At 53.9% G+C, this 21,871-nt stretch overlaps 2 protein-coding genes across 2 annotated transcripts; both read right to left on the minus strand.

Annotated features, from left to right (window-relative positions):
• Nucleotides 1–379: 379 nt before the first annotated feature.
• On the minus strand, nucleotides 380–4,465 carry FOXD2 (forkhead box D2). The gene has a single exon (XM_061412058.1). It carries the CDS (start codon nucleotides 3,951–3,953, stop codon nucleotides 1,434–1,436), a length of 2,520 nt encoding a protein of 839 aa, XP_061268042.1. The 5' UTR covers nucleotides 3,954–4,465; the 3' UTR covers nucleotides 380–1,433.
• Nucleotides 4,466–19,254: 14,789 nt separating this feature from the next.
• FOXE3 (forkhead box E3) lies at nucleotides 19,255–21,559 on the minus strand. Its single transcript, XM_061412059.1, has one exon. It carries the CDS (start codon nucleotides 20,965–20,967, stop codon nucleotides 20,020–20,022), a length of 948 nt encoding a protein of 315 aa, XP_061268043.1. The 5' UTR covers nucleotides 20,968–21,559; the 3' UTR covers nucleotides 19,255–20,019.
• Between the last annotated feature and the right edge of the window lie 312 nt (nucleotides 21,560–21,871).

Below are 21,871 nucleotides of genomic sequence, written 5' to 3' on the forward strand. Positions count from 1 at the left end.
CACATTGTACTTAATGGGTATATTTGTCCATGAGCCTGAGGCACCCAGATCTGCCCAGGCCATGCTAAGTCTGAACTAAAAAGAGATGAGAATCCCCCAGGTACATTTGAAATAAAACCTCTCTGCAGACACCCCAGGCAGAAACCTTCGAGGACCAGAGCGAAAATGAAAGTGCTGGAGGGGTCACAGGCACCCCAGAATCCTGGCCTTATTAACAGCCGAAGGCCAAGGCCAGTGTCCCCTGTATCTGACAAACCCAAGCCCTCCTCTGCCGGCCTGGCCTGATCAGGGCCCTTCCTCACTTCACTCTGCCTAGGAGTCTGTGAGACCCCAGACTGGGAATGGGGAGTGCAGGCAAGCAGACAGAGCTGGTGACTGCTGGAGTTCACGTACATTTATTCAATTGACACTGATGGGGAGTGGGGGGAGACAGGTTTTCTTTTCTTCCACACAAACCATCAGACGATTTCACAGAGTCTCCCCAATTGCAGAAGTCTAAATCAATGCACACCCAGTGGACAGAGAACGCAGATAGCAGCCTGCGATACAGATATTTACACATGGTTACAGGACCCCTGCCACAGGATGTGCCCTGGCCCACCCCACCCCCACCTCTCCGGTCCCTGACCCAGACCCTCCTCTCCCACCCCAACCTCATTGCCTTTAGCTACAATAAATATCCCAGGGCCTGGGACAGAGCAGACCGCGGAGAGGGCTGCTGGCCCTGGATGGCTGGACCCAGCCGGCCAAGGGAAAGGGGTAAAGTTCCTTCCAAAGCGCCCCCGACGCAAAAGAGGGAGGATTTTCCTCAATGGAGTGGGATCTCGGGATTGCCCAGGCATTGTGGAGACCCTCGCTTCACCTCTCCGTTCACCTTCGCCTGTGTAGACACTGCAGTAGGCTTCCGAGAGAGAACGAACTGCTTTGGAAAATAGCGAGGGGGGGGGAGTTGCATTTTCCTTTTAAGCACAAAGTAGATAATAAATGTCTTTAAATTATAATATTGAACAATCAGGGCCTCAAAGCTGGGGAAGGAGTGAGGGAGAAGCAGAAGGGGAGACCCCTCTGCGCAGTTGGTGTTTCTGGCGGTATCTGCCCGGGCCTGGGCAGGCACCTCTCCGGGAAAACATTCTTCCGGGGCTGCCGAGAGACGCAGAGACTGGGGAAAAGCGAAGACATCCCCTCCCCCTTTTACTGCTCAAAGTGAAATGGGATCACGGCTAGCGACCTCGTCGCGTAGACCCGGGCCTCTTCCTGAGCGATGAAGCCCGTTTCGTCCCAACTGTCGGAGAGATTCCGAGCGTGGAACCACGGGCGCCGGCCCAAGGTCTGGAGACTCTTCATAAATAGACTCCCTGAGTTCCGCTGGGACCGCAGGAGCTCCAGGAGAGACTGAGGAGTGCGGGCTCAAAGTGGCCCGGATCCCGACACGGTCAGAAGTGGCAGCCACTGAGGCCTGCGACTTTGCCGGCAAACGGGGGCCCTGAGGACAGGAGAGCGTCCCCGTGGTGCGAGAGGCGAACGTGGCCGGCCACTGGAGCCAGGGCCGGGGCAGTCAGCATGGCCAAGACCTGGGCCTGACCCCCAGGACCCGCCGCCGCCGAGAACGGCGACCCCGGGGAGCCCTCGCCGGCGCCCGGGGGTGCTCCCCCGCCGCCACCGTGGCCCATAATGTGGTCTATAGAGAAGGAAGGCCTCTGCCCAGCCCCGGCGCCCCCTCCGCCCGCGTCCGTCTTGAGGCCTGGGCGCAGGAGTGCGGTGCCTGCTGCGGGAGGGCTCAGGGACGCGGGGTAGAAGGCTTTGGCACAGCCAAGCTCCGCGCCCAGGAAGGCTGGCAGGCCCGAGGGGCCCGGGCCCGACCCTGCGCTCGGAGCAGGCGCAGGGGCCGGACCCGAGGCTGCGCTCGCGAACACCGAGGCCGTCGGAGGTCCGGGTGGAGGCGCCGCGGCACGGCCCGGGGGTACCGACAGCTGGCAAGGGGCGGCGGCGGCGGCGAAAGCAAAGGCGTGCGGGTGTGGATGCGGGTGCGGGGCTGGGCCCGGCGGGGGAGCGCTGTAGGCCGGGAGCGCCAGCCCGTAGCCGTAGCCATAGGCGCCGTAAGCCGCGAAGCCCGGCAGGAAGGCGCCGGGGTCCCCCGCCGCTGCAGCCCCGCCGCGCAACAGCAGCTCGGGGTGCGGGTGCGTGTGTGGATGCGGCGGCGGCAGCGGCTGCCGCTTGAAGCGCTTGCGGCGCCGCAGGAAGCTGCCGTTGTCGAACATGTCGGCCGACTCCGGGTCGAGCGTCCAGTAGTTGCCTTTGCCCGGGTTGCCCGGCTCGCGGGGGATCTTGACGAAGCAGTCGTTGAGCGAGAGGTTGTGGCGGATGCTGTTCTGCCAGGCGGGGAACTTCTCCCGGTAGTAAGGGAAGCGGCCGCTGATGAACTCGCAGATCTCGCTCAGCGTTAGGCGCTTCTTGGGGCTCTGCAGGATGGCCATGGTGATGAGCGCGATGTACGAGTAGGGCGGCTTCACCAGGGGGCTCCGAGTTGCCGCGCCCCCCGACGGCGGTCCTGGCCCGGGCCCCGCCGCGCCCCGGGCCGCCGCCGAGACTGGCCCGGGGCTTCCCGCTGCGGCCGCCGCCCCTCGGGGCGCTAGAGCGCGGGGCTCGCCGTCCGAGCAGCCACCGGACTCCTCCTCGTCCTCCACGGCTTCCCCCGCGGCTTCCTCCGGGGGAAGCTCGGGGCCGTGGGGGAGCACGTCCCGGGGGGCGCGGGGCCCAGAGCGGGCAGGGAGCTCCCCCCCACCGCTGCTGCCGCCGCCGCCGCCCACCACGTCTATATCTGCGTCGGCCTCGGACAGCGCGGCCGGGGAGCTCTCGGAGGACATGATCTCGCAGCAGCAGCTGCCCAGGGTCATGGTGCCGCCGCCGCCACCGCCGCTCTCCGGCTCCGCTCCGGCCGCGGCTCGGGCTCCGCCGCGCTGCCTCTGGGGCGAGTGTGTTTTGCGCGCGGGCGGGGAGGGGGCGGGGGACTGAGGACTGGCGGGGAGGGGTGTCCCCCAGCTCTGCAGCGCCCCCTCGTGGTTCACTCTGCCGCTCTCATCTCTCGTTGAGTATCCTACTGGCGACGGGTCTCTCCGCTGCCCCGGGAGCCCGAGCCAGGGGCAGCGCCCAGGGCGCGGGCGGAAGGCGCTGAGGCGCCCCCCCTTACTCTGCCGGTCTTGGCCCCCAGCCCCCCCTCCCCCGCCCCGGGCTGGAGAGGTCGGGGGATTAGTCCCTCCCGCTTGGCGGCAGCTTAAGGCGGAAGAGCGCCGAGTCCGGGGCGGAGCTCCCCGAGCGGGGTGGGGCTGGCGGGGGCGGGCAGAGTGCCTCGGCGGAGGGGCCCGGCGGGAACAAACAGCCGCCGCCGCGGGAGCGCTGCTCGGGTGGCCGGAGGCAGATCCTCCTCTTGCCCGCAGATCCCGCAAACGCTCGCTCTCTGGAGCCGCTGCCTTCAGTGCGCTCAGCCCTGGATGGTAAGGGTTCACGCGGGTGCCAGCTGGAGCTGGGAGCAGCAGCGATAGTCCCCCATCCGTCATCTCCCCAAAGCAGCGCCCGGGCCACCGAGGCCGACGCGCAGTTGGAGCCGCACCAGCGGAGCCTGAGACGCCGGGACCAACGCCGCCGGAGCGGGACCCGAAGGAACCCGAGCGGCTTCCGGCCCAAGGCGAGACGCACTTAAGTGATCGCAAGGAGCAAAGCTGGCGTTCTGAGCCTCGGGCCTCGGAGAGGTGAGCGATTCTGGCTGCACCCCTGTCTTCCCCTCCAAGGCCTGGACCCCGCCACAAGGGACCCCTTGCCACACCGCGGGACTCCAAATGGGGGACTGTGTGCGGGCAGTGTAGCTCCCCAGGGAGCGCGTCGCGTGCTGGTTGCCCGCTTTCCGAAAGCTTTTCTGGGGCGCTTCGTTCGTCTTTCGAGAGCGCGGACCGGCCCATCGCTGAGTTTGCCTGTATCCGATCTTTTTCTGTGTTGGTACCCGTTTGTCTCACTCAAGCTCCGTGACTGTGTTTCTCTAGCTCTCGGTGAATCTCTGCCTCTGTTTTCTGTGGAAACCCTGCATTTATCTGGATTTCTCTTCGTCGGTCTGAGAATCTCTTACTCAATTTCCCTGTTTCTCCCACACCCAGTCTCACTACAGAGCCACCTACGTTCCTTCTCCCTTCCCCCTTCTCTCGCCGGAATTGGAGGCTCTACCGACAGGCAGCACAGAGACCTCTGTCAATGAACCCTGACCTCAACCGCAAGCCAGTGTTGCTTTCAGCTTTCACAATCCTATGCACACAGTGTTGGTTCCGTGCTCTTTTTCTCATCAGCTGGGTTCCTGGCCATACCGTAAGGACTTCTCTCCTGGCCTCCCTCCAGCAACCAGTAACTCCCAATTCAGACTGGGGCCGTCTCAGCCCCTGGGGGTGACAGGGGAGATGGGCACTGGACGTGACCAAGTACAGAGCCGTGGACCGGCTGCTGCCCCGACAGCGCCCCACAGTGGTCAAAGCTCAGGCATGCAGGCCGCGAGCCCAGCTGCGCTCAGCTGTCTCAGACTGTAGGACTGTCAGCTAGTGATTCTCCACCCCTACCGCCGCCTCAGTTTCCTGCTCTAAACAGTAGTTAAGAGCAAAGACCCTGGAGCCAGCCTGCTGGGATCCCAGTGCTGGCTTCACTCCTTACCTGCTCTTTGTATTTTGTGTTTCTTCCTCTGTAAAAATGAGGTTAACAACATCCACCTCCTGACTAATATGTAAAAGCCACATCACTCTAGGCTAGATACAAAGGAGGATCTTGAAGGCACTTTGCAGACTCCTGGGGAGAAAGGGGTTTGGAGCAGTGTAGTCTCCCATCCGGATCCCATACCCCCTTCTAGCCCTGGGCTGGGTTACACGGCTGCTATCTATTAATAGTCCTTTCCAGTGACCCTACTGAACTAGGTTTTCTGTAGATAGTACTGGGGGCAGAGTAGAAGGGATTTATCCACCCTGCAGGCTATATCTCAGCAGGGTCATGTGAGAGTGGATGAAATCTTTCACCCAACAGCAGTCTCCGTTCTAGTGTATTCCACAGGTGGGACAACAGACGCCCCGGGGGCAGTGGGACTCAGTCTCCTACAACGTGAAAAAGCATGGCTGGGTGCAACCCTTGTCATGGAATCCTCATGATAAGAGTTCTCCATCCTCCCCAGTGATTCAGCTAAGAGCAGAAGAGAGTGGAAGGCAGCTCTGGCTGCTCATATCCTGTGAGAGCAAGTCTGCCAGTCACCCCCATCTGGGACTTCAGACCAAGGGGAACCACCTAGTGTGCTGGGTCCGCAACAAAGACTGTCCTTGGGAAAAGAGAAGTGCTCCAGTCCTCAAACCATAATCAAGAAATTGGACAGAGACTAGTGGCCCTGGAATCAGAATTTCATAGGTGTTGTGGCCCCCCAGGAAGCAAATAAAGGCCTTGGGGACAAGTATTTGCATGAGTCCAGATGAACTCACATACCCAGGGTTGCTAGATTTACCAGGTTTATTTTATCTGGCAAACCTATGCAATCTTCAAGCTTGCTCATTACTACAGGGACCTCTCACTGACACTCACAGACACCCCATACCATCCACCACATACACAGCAGCTCCAACCCAGCTGAGCTCTGGTAATGTCTAAGTAAATGGAAAAACAACAGCTGCAACATCCTTCTCCATCTCACTTTCTAAATGTCCTTATTTCTAAAATGGCAAATATGAATCAGTAGCTTCTTTCTTTGCCAGAACTCTCTCCTGGTTCCCCTCACTCCAGCCCCCTGCCCAAGTTCAGGGTAAAACTGACTGAGGCGTTTCAGGCTCCAGTCAAGACTTTACCTCTCTACAGAGCAGCTGCAGCCACCAGCCCACACCTCTGCCTGGCCCTGTTTCACCCTCCATTCTGCTGAGACTCAGGTCAAGGAAAGAAGACATGCCCCTCCCCCAACTCTGTTTTGCAAGGTGATTCTTAAAAAATCCTCCAGATTCTTCAGAACACACAGTTATAAGAGTGGAAACAGTGCAAGGAGATCATGTGACTTGCTAGGCTTTTTGAAGGGCCCCTCCGTTGGGTTGGGCCCAGGTGTCCAGGCTCCCAGACTAGAACTCCTCTATTTATTCAAATAACGCTTCTTAACACCTGACCCAAGCTCAACGCTTGCCTGGGGAGATGTTTCTGGGAGCTTCTCACTCCTCCCAAAGCTCTGGCCAAATTTGTTTTGAACAATGCCAGGAATAGGCGCCCTGGGGCTGGGAGAATGGCGACCCAATATTCGGGATTCGTTTCGTTTCCTGCCCTTCTCTCCAGCTTTTCCTGCCTGCAGGCTCTGCGTCTTCGACGTCTGTGGGTCGTGTGTGCGTCCTTGGGTGTGTCTGTCACTCCTCGCCTCGAAAACCTGGGTGCTGACAAAAGTCTAGGCTTTCAGCACCCATGCCTGCAGCCTCCAAGAAGCGGGAGGCGACAGATTGTGTGGGTCTTGGTTACAGTGTCACTGGTAGTTCTCAGCCTCTTTCCTCCATCTCATTATTTAGCCACCTTTCTCGAGCAGCCCAGAAAGGATTGAGAGAAAGCGTCGGGGCGGGGGTGGCGGGCGCTGATCCAGGGAATTTTCTACTCGGAAATGTTCGGAGCACCGACAGGAGGTTGTTGCTTGTTTGTTGCGCTGTGCAGCTATCAATAGCGTCCCTCCCCTTATGGCTCCTCCCTGCCCTTCTTCTGGCCCCTGTAGACGTGCTCTTCTCGGCTAGAGGGGAAGGAGAGATTCGGATGATTGTGAGAATATAATTGTCATCACGAAACCGGCCAGGAGCGGCGCAGAGCTCTCCCGCGGCCTTCCCACGGTTGGCGTGCTGTGAGCACGGAGGTCCGCCCCTCCATGCAGACCCGCTGCAAAGCGCCGCCTGAGCCAGGCAGGGGACCCCACGCTTGCACGCTTCTCTGATTTTACTCACACACCTAGCCAAGCTACCGCGCAGCCACCCGCTCTTTTGGTCCCTCCCTGGGGCCGCAGCTCTGGAGCAAGACGGCGGTTGGGCTGCAGCGGGTCCATCTCCCCTTTCTCCTCCAGATCATCGCCTGCTCAAAGGCGGTCGGCTGTCTTGGCCCTTAGTGGGAGGCGGGAGACTCCAGATCGTGTGACCTGCAGGGGCGAGCTGCAGGCGGCGGGGCTCCACACACACAGGAGTTCAGGGAGAGGCCGGCCTCTCTGCGAGCCCAGAAGTGGCAGGGCCTCGGGCGGCATGAGCTCTTTCACTCCCAGGCTAGCTAGCTCTGCACCGGCTCAGGGGTCGGTGCCTCTGCGGTCCCCCACACCTTGGGAATCCTCGGCCTCTAGGAGGAAACGACTTTCGCTCCTTCCATTGTGCACGGCCACCGTCCCCCGGCTGCGTGATGGGGGCTCGCGGGAGCACCCTCTGGACCCAGCCCTGGGCGCCGCGGAGCCTGTGCACTCCGATTCGTTCGCGGGAAGAGGGTTGCGGGCTCTGGAGAGGGTGAAAAAACAGCGCGGGTCCCAGACCAGCCGCCGGATCAGAAAAGCCGGCTTCGCAGCGACCAGGAAGGACCAGCCGCACACACTTGGGAGATATGCCGCAGGGCCTGGGGAGTTGGAGACGCTTCCAGGTGTGTGGAGGCCTGGGCATCAGGTCAGAGTGCCTTGCGGAGTGCGTCCTGGGTCCGCGTGCGTGTGTCTGCTCCTCCGGGCGACAGTGGCTTTGTGTGCTCAAGTACGTCTCTGAGAGGCCGGCGCCGGTGCCGAGTTCTCCCCTTCCCGACCGCACATCTGGGCCGGGGAGACCGGCGCCGGTGCCGAGTTCTCCCCTTCCCGACCGCACATCTGGGCCGGGGACAGCCCTGGAACGATCGCCAGCCTGGTCCACAGCTCCACCTCGGGGCCCGAAGGGGTGCGACCTGGTCTCGAGCTGCAGACCCACTCCGGGCCTCGGCGTGACCCTCCAGGGAAAGAGGATGTGAGGGTGCGAGCCTGGGCAGGGGGCTTGCACCGTGGCGAGGAGAGGAGGGGCCAGCGGCCTCGTGCGGAGAGCCAGGAGGATTGCAGCGGCCACCTCCTTCCTATGAAGTCCTCGCGGCTGGCGAGGACCGCAGTGCCGCGGGAACCGGACGGCTTTCCGCAGCCCCAAACGGGTGGAGAGGGAGGGGCGGGTGCGGAGCCGTCCGAATGAGATCCCCTACCCTATACGCACGGACGCGCACACGCGCCGTCACGTTTAGCCTTTCGGAGCCCCAGGCAGGGTCACTGATCATGCCGTAAGTCCTAGCCGGGGCGAGTAAATATTGCTGGACCTGAGTCCTTTGGAGCTGCTGTGGAGCCGCGGAAGCCAAGCTATAGGGGACCAGCCAGAGTCCCGGCTCTGCCGCGCTCGAGCTGGGGACGGATTTCAGGGAAACAGCGACCTCTGGAGGAGCCGCGCAGACACACAACGAGGCAGGGACTGGACGACCAGGTCTGGGATCAAAGCGGCCTTCCCCACCCCTGTTGGCAAAATCATTCAGAAGCTTATAACCTCTGGACTCCTCTTTGCACATGCTTGTTTCCTTTCACAGCTTGTACCCAAGCTTCACATCCTGGCTCAAATCCTGCCTTCTTGAGAGCCCAACTCATCTTTCCCTCTTCCTGCTCCGATCTCCCAAGAACCTAAAGCCTGAAACCCTCGACTCTAGCGCTCTACCGCACTAGGCAACTAATCTTTCTCCAAAGAAAGGGTCATTAGTCCATCCACTCCACCCACCCTTTGCATTCCATGCTGAATGTGCTGTTTTCCTTCCTCCCCCTTCACCATCAGTAAATAAAGAATGAAATCATGTATCCCAAAATTGGATTGTCGATTTCAAAGTTCGTTTCTTAGATGAGGAAATTGAGACCCATTTCCAAGTCAGAAAGAGGGCTGACTTGCCCAAGGTCACACAGCAAAAGTGGAACTAGATCCCAGGTCCCAGCCCAGAGCCCTCTCCATTTCACCTGAATAGGAACAGGAAATGCCAGAAGGAACTTGTGTGTACGTGTGTAGAGGTGGGGGTTGGGGCGGGGGGCTGTTCCAGGCCTGTTCCAGGATGGGGCAGTAAGGAGGGCAGGGAGGGCAAAGTTGCCCTGGAAGATCAAACTCTTCTTTCCCCTGACTCCAGCCCAGATCAAGCTACTTTGAAGGGCTCCAAATTTCAGGGGTTGGCCAAGCGTCCTTACATCAGCAGGCAGGTCTGTTGGAGGCTGAAAACACTTCAATTCAGGCAAATACCACCCTCTCCTCTAACCTGGAAAGGGAGAAAGGGGCTGGTAATAAATACCCAGAGGGTGCTGCTGAGATCTGAGGTCAGCCAGAGAAGGCCTTCTGGTGCTTGCAGTTAGAAGGTTAAGGGAGAAGCTGGGAGGGTGATTGGCATATAATTTGTAGGAGGCTCTTGTGATACCTGCCTGGCAGCCTGAGGCCTCCTCAGGGATGCTCTCCTTCTGGACATCATGTGCTTCTCTGCAAAGGCTACCAGGCAGCCTGATCCCTGCCTGCTTGTCCAGCCTCATCTCCAGCTTTGGCACTGATTTGCCCTTTCTCACATCTTCACCTTGCACACAGCTCACTCCTCCTAATCCATCCATTTCAAATGTCAAGATTTCTGAGTTGCTTCCCCTCCCCATAACACCCCACGCTGGCCAGGCTGTGCAGAGCTCCTGCCTCTGTTTCCAAAATGCTAATTCCCTCTCGTCACAATTTGTTTTCTAGTCTGTTGCCCTCATTAGACTGTGTACTCCTTGAGAACAGAAATTACATTGTCTTCATCCTCATCTTTCCTCCTCTACAAAATAGCAATAATAATTGTACCTACCTCATTGAATAGTTGTGGGAATTAAATGAAATAAGGCACTTAGCCCAGTGCCTGAAACTTTCAGAGAAGCTCAACAACTATTTCTTATCACCATCATCATCATTATTAAACACTACCTCCTGCCAGGCATAAAATCCAACACAGATACTCAGATAATGTTAGATATGTGGATATATGAATGAATAAATGAATGAATCATATGACACACTTCTCACTCTGGGACTCTAGACAAAGTTGTATCTAGCTTACACCATCACTAGAGATATGTGTTCTCTTACGACATTGTTTCTCCCCCATCAGTCCCCTTCCCTGAAGGAAGGAGAATGTGTATCCCCATCAGGGGGAGTTTTTCCCTGGTCCCTGAAGCCATTGGATTTCTCTCTCATGCTCTCTACCTCAGTTTCTTTCCTTTAAAATGGTTCTGATCAATCAAACCAGCCACACTTTGCCAGAATCTCCTAGGGACTCTCCATTGCCTATGAGACAAAATTCAATCTTCTTAGCATGGTGAGCTGAATATGTTCAGTTTTGAGATGTCCCACCTCTCTGTTGGGTAAGATCTCCTGTATTCCATGTGGTGCTCCTGATGGGGCTGTTCAGTCTCTTTCCTCCTCACACTTGCCTCCAGGAGCAGACAGGCAACCTGGCTGGATCAAACACAGCATTGCAAGCCCAAGGTGATAGGCCTAGGTGGGACCTAAGTCAAGCTAATCACTCCTTCTACGAGATTCAATACATGAACTCTGAGATGCCAGGATATAAAGACTCTGGGCTCTGGGATACATGGACATGGAACTCTTGGGGGTTCTCCTTTTGGATCAGAAGATGAGCACGCAGGTCTAGCTGCCAGCAACCATCCTTCCTGTCGTGTGGAGGGTGCTGTTTAATATCAAAGTCCATCCACAGATGAAAACACCCCAAGGAGCCAGAGCTTAGTGACAATGTTGAGTCCTCCTCCTCTGCCTGAAACTAGAACCCTTAGGCTTCACAGATATTCTAAAGATATTCCCCTTTCTGCTTAGTAGGTTGAGTCAAATTTTTCACAAGCAGCAGCACCACAGCAGAGAAGGATCCTGGGTTCCTGAGACCATTGAGGTGCCATGCCATTCTGAACTGCCTGCACAGACTTTTATGTGAAAAAGAAATAAACTTCAATCTTGGTTAAGCCACTGTTGTGGAATTTTCTTTGGTATGTAAGGTTGGGGAGGAGGGAATCAGTTGCTCATAGTTGAACTTAACCCTAATTAATACAGGGAGGGATGGGGGAATGTCTCAAAGACATGAAACCTGGTTTGGGAGGTGTTAGCCTGGAGAATAAAAGACTCAGGGTTAACATAGCCGCCATCTCCAGATCTCTGAAGGGCTGACCTGGAACACAAAGACCAAGGCAAAAGGGGATCTGAAGGTTATAAAGAGACTCAATTTCCGTGACTCCATAGAAGGGAGAAATTCCATCATGGCTGTCCTTCAGAGATTCGATCTGCTACTTTGATGGTAGTGAGCTCCCCATCACTGGAAATGCATAAGTAGAGGCTGGATAATCACTGGGCAGGAATCTTAAAGCCATCCAGGTACAGCAGAAAGAGTACAGTTCTTAGAGCTGAGTTTTAATTATGCTGTCACCACTTACTGGTCTCAGACAAATAATCACTCTAAGCCTCAGTTTTCTCATTTGTAAAGTATCCAGGTAGCTAGGTTGGACACAGAGACCAAGGAAATTTCCTGGCACTACCTCTCAGGGATTTATGAAACTTAGTACTCCAGTTAGAGCCAACTAGGAGTCAAGACACAGCAGCAGCAGCAGCAGCAGGAGTCAAGAGGTCTTGGTGAGGCTTCTTGCTCTCCTCTTCAACCTTGACATTTTTGAGCATGCCTGCTCCAACCTGCCAAGAGAATGTACCTCCCCTGGTTGTTCATGAGACTGGAGAGGAGCAGTTGTACCTGAGGCCTGGGATCTACTCCCAGACCTTCCCCTCCCTTCCTGTGTCACCTCAGATACACCTCTGAACTCCCATCCTCAATTTCCTTATCCGACATGTGAGAAGCGCATCTTCTCTTCTGGGCAGTCTGGATCCAGAATCAGGGCTCTTAACTACAGTATTGTGCCCTGTCTATAACTCCAAATGTGAGCAATTGACATTCACAGCAATAATAATTATCATGTTTCTGTAGAGCCTGACCTTACCCAGGTTCTTGCTCTTCCCAGCCCAGGTCAGTCTGGCATGGTGCCGTCTGCCGCATGAGCTGATGTCATGAGTCTGGGATGACCTGAGGTTCCCCGGCTGTGGAGGGACTTGGTTTCAGCCAGGAGTTCGGCTCTCATCATCACATGCTTGCCTCTCACAAAGGGCTCTGCTTGATCTTCCCTTGTCCACTTCCTCCCACAAGGCTGGGGCTACTCAGATTTGGATGAGTAGAGGCAAGGAAATGAGAAATCAAAGGCCAGAGAGGAGCAGATCTTAAAACGTGATTTATGATCAGAAGAAGAGAGTCATGATTGGGGTCTGAACGGGGAGGGCCGGACGGGCAGATGGCAGTGTCTGGCAGGAGGCCTGGAGGTCCCTACACCTGCCAGTGATGCCCAGGGTTTGGGGGCTGGAAGGGAGAAGGAGTGATCACCCTGCACAGATTGATGCCCAGGACATAGACCCACCCAGGGTGGAGGTGGCAAGTGCCCAGCCTTCCCAAATCTAGAGACCAGAACATCTTTGGGAAGGCCCCTGGGGAGGAGGGCAGTGAGGTCTGAGTAGGTGAAATTCTGACCACAGTCACTAAAAGTCCTTTTGTTAAATAGAAAAGGGCAGCTGCCAAGAATAGGGGAGAATGGAAGATCTGGGAGGACTTCCTGGGGGAGGTAGAAACTGCAGCCCGTTTTTCTCTTCTAAAACAAATCTGTGGGCTGCTCATGAGCAAGTGCCTTTCAGAGATCTGAAGCCACCCTCAGCCCCAGTTGGCATCCAAATGGATCCTAGCTTTCTTCTACAGATTAGCTGCTCAAATCAGGTGCATACAAGGTGGCCAATAGGTGGCGCTTTTGTCTCCACAAAGTTAATGAGCGAGACCAGGGGAGAGAAGGAAGCGTCCAAGAGGGAGGAAGGGGCAAACTGAAAGAAAAAGGAAACCGGAACCTGTCACTTGGCTTGGGAAAGTAGCTTTCAATATCAGCACTGTGGGTGTGAGTTGAGGGGACACAGATATTGGGATGAGCTGAGGAATTTTACTGGTGTCTGGGGCTTTCCATCCAAGTTTCCATCTCCACTGGCCTCTCTCAGAGGAAGAGAATGACTTTGGAGTCAGGGGGACCTGGAGTCCAGTTCTGAGTCTGTCACTTTGCAGCTTGACCTGGGTAAGTCACTTAACCTTTATGAGCCTCAATTTCATCATCTATTAAGTGGAGCTAAGAATTCCAACAGGCTTCCCTGGTGGCTCAGATGGTAAAGAATTCTAATAATGCCGTCCTGCATTCCTGGAATAAACTGTATTTGCTTGATCGTGCATTTTTATAATACACTACTGGCTTTAATTTGGTGATATTTCACTAAGGAACTCTGCTGCTTCTTTCGTATGTGAGAATGGCTATAGTTTGCATGTTCACTGCTTATCAGTTTTTGATAACATCATGAAGTAGATAGAATTGGATGACTTCCATTCTTCTTGTGTTCTGGAACAATTTATATAACTAGAAAAGTAGGTTCCTTAATGATTTGGAAGAACTCACTGGTAGTACTGGCTAGCCTGAGTGTTTTCTGGTGGGAGCAGTGGGGGAATGGTCTCTGGCAACGTTTTCTGCTTTCTCCTGTACTAATACGTCTGTTGTTTGTTTTAGTCGCTAAGCTGTGTCCAACTTTTTTTGAGCCTGCCAGGCTCCCTTGTCCTTTCCCAGGCAAGAATACTGGAGTAGGTTGCTATTTCCTTCTTCAGGAGATCATCCCAACCCACAGGTCAAACCCACATCTCCTGCTAGGCAGGTGGATTTTTTTTAACCACAGAGCCACCAGGGAAGCCCCTATTAAGATTAGTTACTCCTTAAATTAGTCAAATGAAACCAGATTGTCTACTAGTCAAATGCCCTTGACCCTCAAAGTTTCAGAGTGGGCATGTGAAGTGAAAGTCACTCAGTTGTGTCCAACTCTTTGTGACCCCATGGACTGTACAGTCCATGGAATTCTCCAGGCTAGAATACTGGAGTGGGTAGCCTTTCCCTTCTCCAGGGGATCTTCCCAACCCAGGAATCGAACAGGGTCCCCTATGGGGCAGGCAGATTCTTTACCAGCTGAGCTATCAGGGAATGGGCATGAAGCTGTGATTAAATGGGAAAGTGTGTAACCTCCATGGAATAGGATGGTTCTAGCCAATGGCTGCTTGTTTCTATACCTTTGTACTACTTTTCTCTACCACCGCCATTACTGCCACCAAGCCACCATCCTTTCCTGCCTGGATACTGCAGTAGCCTTTTAATTGGTTTCCCCACCCCACCCCAGTTCCCCTCTAACAGCATATTTCGGGCTATGAAATTTCCTTTCAGACTTTTCCTTTGACTGCATTGTATGGATTTTAATATGTACTATTCTGACCTTTATGATTTTATAGTCTGTAACTATAGTTTTCCTCTAATTTTAGAGTTACTTAGATAAACGACTTAAATCTTCAAGTGCTTGTTTCAAAATCTGGTCCAAGAACATATTCTTATACAATCACAAATTTATGAACATTTTTTAATATTATGTTTTTGTTTCAACAGTAATCTTAAACACATTCATTTAAGCATATTGTGGATCACTTAAATGACCTCCTGATATCATTGGTATCCGAAACTTGGTATTTAGAGTCTTCATTTGCATTTATTATCAAGGAGTTCTTTAATCTTGAGATAAGGTAAAAAATGATATAGGCTTGATAAATAAATGCAGTGTTTGGGCCTGTTGGTGACATGGCCTGCTACATGAAGGAATGCTTGCACTTCATTCAGAAGAAAAAAAAATAATGGATGGATTTAGCCATCACACGGCTCAAGGCACACCAAACCCAGAGACCTACAGTGGGCCGTCACAGTCACATTCACGCTACAAGTGTTTCATTTCAACAAAACAATGTCTTTTTTTACATTTGATTAATGTAATGAATTTGAATTTTTTTTTGTAGCTCTGTTTGAATTTCATTTATTAAAATACTTTGTTTTACAGTTATATAAGAGATACAAGTCTGAGGAATTTACACCTGCTTGTACTAAATGACATTATAATAAAACATTAAAATCAATTCTGGGGGCCCACAGAGCTTTATTCCTTTAGGAGGAGACCACTTTAGCCTCCTGTATCCTGCAAAATCCTCCCCCTACCTCATGCTGCTGCTGCTGCTACGTCGCTTCAGTCATGTCCGACTCTGTGCAACCCCACAGACGGCAGCCCACCAGGCTCCCCCATCCCTGGGATTCTCCAGGCAAGAACACTGGAGTGGGTTGCCATTTCCTTCTCCAATGCATGAAAGTGAAAAGTGAAAGTGAAGTCGCTCGGTCGTGTCCGACTCTTAGCGACCCCATGGACTGAAGCCCACCAGGCTCCTCCGTCCATGGGATTTTCCAGGCAAGAGTCCTGGAGTGGGGTGCCGTTGCCTTCTCCGCCCCTACCTCATACTTCTAGGTATTTCCCATGGGCTTAAAACCAGCCAAGCCAGTCCCTAGCAGTAGAGGGTTCTCATGTGGCCCATTTTTCCCTCTGCCTTCCCAGGTGAAGCACAACCCTGAAGATTACCTGAAGGAGCTTCTCTACTGACATGCTGGCCAGTGTCCTTGCCAAAGATGTCACTTTCCTAGGTACTCAATTTTCTACCTGCCAGGGTGACAGTGGCCACTTTCTTGAGCTGAATCCCACAGGCTCTCTAAGCAGCTCAGCACCATTGAGGGCCCAAAGTCATTCTTTCCGGGGGCTCCAAATCCCCCTAAGTCAGGAAGCAACCCCTCTCAGCTCACCTATGAGTAACTCCTTATTCCTATAAGGAACTCAGAACCGTTCCCCTAGCTTAACTCTCCTACCCAAACAAGCATCCTTCATTTCTATAACACTGAGCCTCCCAAGTTTCCCAGTAGATAGGTAGGGTAGGCGGGAAGTGTGTACTGAACCCAAGAAACAGTCTCCCATTCCCCTTGTTCTCAACCACCCGTAAATAAAGTCTACAGAACACAGCTTTGACACAAACATTTAATTGTCAAAGGGCACACTTAGCTTCTCATGCTAAAATAATCATCTTAATTTCAGATAATGCAAAATTTTCCCCCAAATTGACCTCGACTGAAACAAAGAAATAAACCAAAAGGGAACATTGGAATCCCAGGAGCACAGGATCCAACAGAGGATAGAGATGGAGGGAATTCCAAGGCAAACAGTAAAGGGGAATTTCAGGGCCTCATCTGGGCAGCAGACATGGAGCACAATCAGCCCGGTCTGAAGCTGGAGGACAGAAGGCTCTGGGAGAGATGCCCCCGGGAAAGGAAAAACGTGACCAAAAGCGATGACAGATTTCCTGATAAGTTTGATTCATGAAAAACTATGCTATTGGAAGATATGGGAAGATTTAGCCACAGGTATAAAGCTAAGCAAATGAAAACAAAAATGAGGCAATAACTCCAGGAAAATTCAAAGTTGCACCAAAAGAAAAAAAAAAAGGAAGAGTAGTCATGGTACACTAGCAACTTATTGGAGAACAAAATTTATATGGCAATAGTCGTGTAAAAGGGCTTCCTTGTTGACTCAGTGGTAAAGGATTTGCCTGCTAATGCAGGAGATGCGGGTTCAGTCCCTGGGTTGGGAAGATACCCCGAAGAAGGAAATGACAACCCAATCCAGTATTCTTGCCTGGAGAATCTCATGGACAGTGGAACCTGATAGGCTATGACACAACTTAGTGACTAGACAAGAAGAAGTAATGTAAATCCTAGAAGCTAATTTAACCAAACGTTGGTAATTTCAGGTGGAGTTGGGAAGAGATAGAGATTTAGAGGTAAATGATCATCTATCATAATAGGAAGTTAATCATTTCTGTTTTAAGAGAGAATAGTATAAGCATGGAAATAGGAAAGCAGATCCAAAAGAGACAAATATGAACTGAAAATAGATGCTTCTAAGAAACAAAGCACAGGTCCTAAGGTCTTTGATTGCTATTTGACTTGCTAGGTTATATGATTGTTTCAATTTAATAAAAACAAAACTCAAGTGTTAAAAATGTATCTTCAGAGTAAAGATGATATCAAGTTTTCTATAAGAATGAAGGAATAAGTATTTGCTTAACATTTCTGAAGATTATTCAAATTATTTGCTCTAAAAAGAGGGTAGAGGAAATAATATTGAAATCTCACTTCTAGAAAAAACAGTGTTTGGTGCTATAAAGACAGAATTGAATTAGGGCTTTTGCTTTGTTTTTTCAACACCTCCCAAAGTGTCAAAATTCTTAGGGTGCTCTATGACACGAACTCTTTCCAGACAATGAACTCTGTAAGGGCATAAACACTCTCATGTTTGTGTCCTTACTGGTCTCAGAGCCCAGCGTAAGGTCTGGCACACAGCCCTCCCTGATGTTGAAAAAGGAAAATTAAAGAAGCATTTTTAAAATAAAATCTTTCTGACTTTCTAATTCAGTATTTACCTTTCTGGTGTTTCCATTCAGACATTTCTCATCTCGTCCCCACTATTTCAAGATCCCAGGGACAGAGACTTGTATGGCAAACAAGATTTGAATTCAGAATTCAAGAAGCACTTCCCGACTTCAGCCAAGTAAGAAGGATCCTCTTCTTCCTGTCTATGGAAATTTCTTGGATTTGGAAGGACTTTATCATGAAGTTCTGTGAGGCAGGAGGACTGTAACACCATTTGGAGCAGAAGCAAGTATGCATTTTGATCTCCGCGGTGCTCTACTCCTTAGAGAACTGAGGGTGGGATCTTCCCTACCTGTTTGGCTGCAGGGAGGGGCGATTTTCTCATTGGACCAATGGGGACTTAGTCTCCACCTCCACGTCTTTCAGCTCTATTGCAGATTAGTGCGAGGACGGCAAGTGAGAATGGGTAAGAAGGTGCCAAAGTACTGTCAACCCAATCATTATTCAGTAAGTCAGGCACAATATTAGACGCTAGGGATTCATTCATTCAGTCAGTCATCAAATATTAAGTGAAGGGCTGTTATGCATCAGGCAAATTAAATCTGACTTGCCCAAAGGGGTTAATAGCTGAGGGAGCAGGGTCTGTCCAGAGCATTTCATACCAGACTCTGCATACCTACTGCCCTATCCCCAAAGAGGGCCTTCCCTGCCTTCTCGGATTTCTTGAACCTTTCTCCTCTATGAGCTGCTTACTCTGTGCTCACCCTCCATCGCTGCCCCAAGAGCTTTAAACTCTTGTATCAGGCACGTCCAACATGCAAATCACGTTCACCCTGGGCTCAGACACACTGATCCCCTCCCCCGCCCTTCCCCACACCTAATTCAGGCCCCAGTAGACTGAGAGCCCTGGGGCAAAGGAGCTGGGAAAAGCCTGATGCTTAGAGTTTGGATCTGCACCGGGAAGCAGGGTAGGGTCAAAGGCCAACTCCCTCTCTCTCCTGCAACTTCTGAATGCTCAGTGCTGCCCTGTCCTTGGTGCTGGGGACACTCATGAATCAGCTCAAGTCCCTGCTGTTCCAGCTCCCATTTCAACAGGGGAGTTAAGATAGGGTGCAGAATGCAGCTCCAGAAGTTCAGCAGGGCATGTATGGTTCTGCAGCCTGGTCCCACTCCTTAAAGTAGGGAGTAGCCTTTTAAACTGAGCCCCAGCCTTGGCAGGGTTCCTTTACTCCAGAATACTGTGCATGCTAATCACCCTGGAATTTTGTTAAATTGTGGAAACCGATGATTCAGTGGGTCTGAGTTAAGATTCTGCATTTCTACCAAGCTCTTAGGTACCTGGACCACAGTTTGAGTGGAAGGCTGTACGGTACTTGTCTCATTTCTCCGAGAACTGATTGATAATGTCTCTTCCTCACTAATTCATAAGCTCAAAGCATGGATCTTGCCCATTAGTTTAGTGATTATATTCCCAGTGCTTGGCACATTCTGTGAGTGCTTTTTGGAGGAGTAGTCATTGCTCCCTTATTTATGGGAGCTAGGACTAATCCCACACAGCAGACAAACCCACTGGTCAAATATACTCACCTGCATGCCCCATCTCTACCAGCTTCTGCAGCAGGTGATGGATGGCATTTCATCAGGCCTACTATGAGCACAGCTATGGCTGAATCACATCCTAATCCTACTTCATGAACTTTTGCCTGGTAACTCACAAGGGGCTCACCCTATGCGGCAACCCAAGATCCTGAACAGAATTCCCCTACTGTCTCCCCAGACCACTCCCCCAAGTCACCAGCCAGCACACCAAGCCCAGAGGAAAGTTTCTTCTTTTTAATTAAACTAGTTTTAATTAAAAATAATAATAATCTAGTAAGTCTCAAGTTTTTCAGATGATGGGGCAGCCCACTAACTCCTCCTGAAGTCAAGGTGTTACTTGTCTCAGAAATGAAGAGCTGTCCTGGGGTCTGGAGGAGCTCAGCCAGGTTCCAGTCTGTGTCAAAGGGGTGTGCTCTCTCAGTAGGAAATAGAGCGGACAAGTAAGTGGGAGTGGGGGACAAGCTTGTGGGGGGAATGAAGGGACAGCAGCCAGGGAGTCACAGACCTAGGAGTCTGGCCTCTAATGTGTTATTAAAACAAAACAAAACAAAACACCCAGGGGAGGTTAAAGACCAGTTGGGAGGTGGTTTGAGATCGAAGGTCTGACTTCCAAAGGCTTGAAATTCACCAGAAATTCGAGGTGGGGCCTCACAGGTGGTTCTCCAGATCCTCAGACATGGGACCCAAAACAGTGCAGAGGTCGGGGGCGTGCCCAGATGAGGGCTCACAGTGGAGGGAGAAGAAATGCGGGCCTTACAATTCTGAATGGGGGATGGGGAGTTAAGTCCAGTGGAGAGATGGTGCGAGGTTCCCCAGGGATGAGGGACAGCGGCGGGTGAAACAGGTGTGCTCAAGTCCACGAGGCAGAGCTGGGGAGCTCCGAGGTGCGCTCTAAGGCACGGGGACAGAGACTAGGGCTCCCAGGCAGCGCCCCTTCCTGGGGAAGAGGGGCCCGGGCCGCCCCCCGCCGATGGGAAGGGGGCTCACAGGTAGCGCTCCAACCCAGGCGCGTAGCCCGGCGGCCGCAGGTAAGTCTCCCCCGGGCCGAGGGGGCCGAGCGCTGTTCCCGGCCCTGCCAAGGCCAGCAGCGGCTCGGCTGGCAGCGGGCCGGGGCCGGGGCGCGTCGCGGGCAGCCCCAGGCGGTCGGGCGGCGGTGAGTAGAGCGGCGGGGAGGCGGTGCAGGGCGAGAAGGCGGCGTCGGGCGCCGCGCAGCAGGGCGGCTCGGGGGTGCCCAGCCCCGCCAGCTCGGGCGGCAGGCTCACCAGGCTGTCGACGCTGAAGAGGCGCGCGGGAGGCGCGGAGCCGGGGCCGGCTGGGGGCGGCGGCGCGAGCAGCGCGGGCCCGGGGCCGGGCGCGTAGGGCGCGTAGGGGAAGGGCGGCGGGCCGGCGGCTGGCGGCGGGGCCGGGAGCACGGGCAGCTCAGCGCGTTTGAAGCGCTTGCGGCGCCGCAGGAAGCTGCCGTTGTCGAACATGTCGGCGGCCGCCGGGTCGAGCGTCCAGTAGTTGCCCTTGCCCGGGTTGCCCGGCTCGCGGGGCACCTTGACGAAGCAGTCGTTGAGCGTGAGGTTGTGGCGGATGCTGTTCTGCCACTTGCGCGGGCTGTCGCGGTAGAAGGCGAAGCGCTCGGTGATGAAGCGGTAGATGGCGGCCAGCGTGAGGCGGCGGCCCGGGGCGTGCGCCAGCGCCATGGCGATGAGCGCGATGTATGAGTAGGGCGGCTTCCCGCGCTGCAGGGGCCGCCGCCGCCGCCGGCCCGGCCCGGGCGCAGGCGCGGGCTCCGGCTCCCCGCGGCCCGCCGCCGCCTCCTCGGGCTCCGGCCCGGGCTCGGCTCCGGGGAGCGGCGACGGCGGCGGCCCCGACGGCGCGACCGAGGGCGGGGCCGGAAAGCCCGAGAAAGCTGCGGGCGGCTCCATGTCGCTGCGCCCAGTCATGGGAATGCGGCGGGCTGCCCGCGTTCTCCGAGATACCCGGGCCGCTGACCTGCCTTATATGGACACGGCCCCCTCCCTCTGTGCCCCCAGCCAGGGGCGAGGGCTCGGATGTTCTCCGCTGGCCAGCGCCTCCCCCTCTAATTTGCCTTCCCAATCCTCTTACAAGGTTGACGGTTCTCTCCCCCATCCCCAACCGTTCACCCCTCCCTTGGCTCCGTCCCTTTGAGTCAGTCTTTCCCAGACCCAGCCTCATCCCTCTCCATCTCCATTGGGTCAGTCTTTCCCAGACCCAGCCTCATCCCTCTCCATCTCCATTGGGTCAGCCCCTGGTCCAGGCCCATCACACCAGACTCAGTCAGCCCCCTTCCCTTTCCACTCTTCCCTCAACCTCCACCGCTTTGGGTCAATGCCAATCACAAATCCATCCATTCAGAGCACTCTCTGGGCCCCCTGCCCATCCTACTTCTCTCAGCTAAGTCCTGTCCCCTCTGTCCGTCTCTCCTGGTACCCCTCCTCGTCCTTCCAATCCCAGCTGGGGCAGAGATGAGAGCCGCCCAGAGCCAACTTGCCAACCCTCAGCATCCTAATGCTGTGCTGGTCAAAGAGGTGTCAGACCCACCCCAGGACATTAGACAATGGAGAAAGGTAGGCTGGGGGGAAGGGAAGAGCAGGAGGCAGGCTTTGTCAGGGGAGGATATTTCCTGGCTCCAGGGTTAGCGTCTCCTCTCTCTGCTCTCTCCCCCACAACCTTGCCCCATCCAGGCCAGTAACCTTTGAAAAAACAAAATTGTGAAAAGCGATCCAGCCAGCAGATTTGGGAACCGGAGAACTGATTACTTTAAATCAAGAGCCCCCTAGAAAATCTGTAATTTGGAATTGCCTTCTGGCTGCCTCTTCTCCATGC

Source organism: Bos javanicus, chromosome 3, assembly GCF_032452875.1.
Source record: "Bos javanicus breed banteng chromosome 3, ARS-OSU_banteng_1.0, whole genome shotgun sequence".
NCBI classification, from domain to species: domain Eukaryota; kingdom Metazoa; phylum Chordata; class Mammalia; order Artiodactyla; family Bovidae; genus Bos; species Bos javanicus.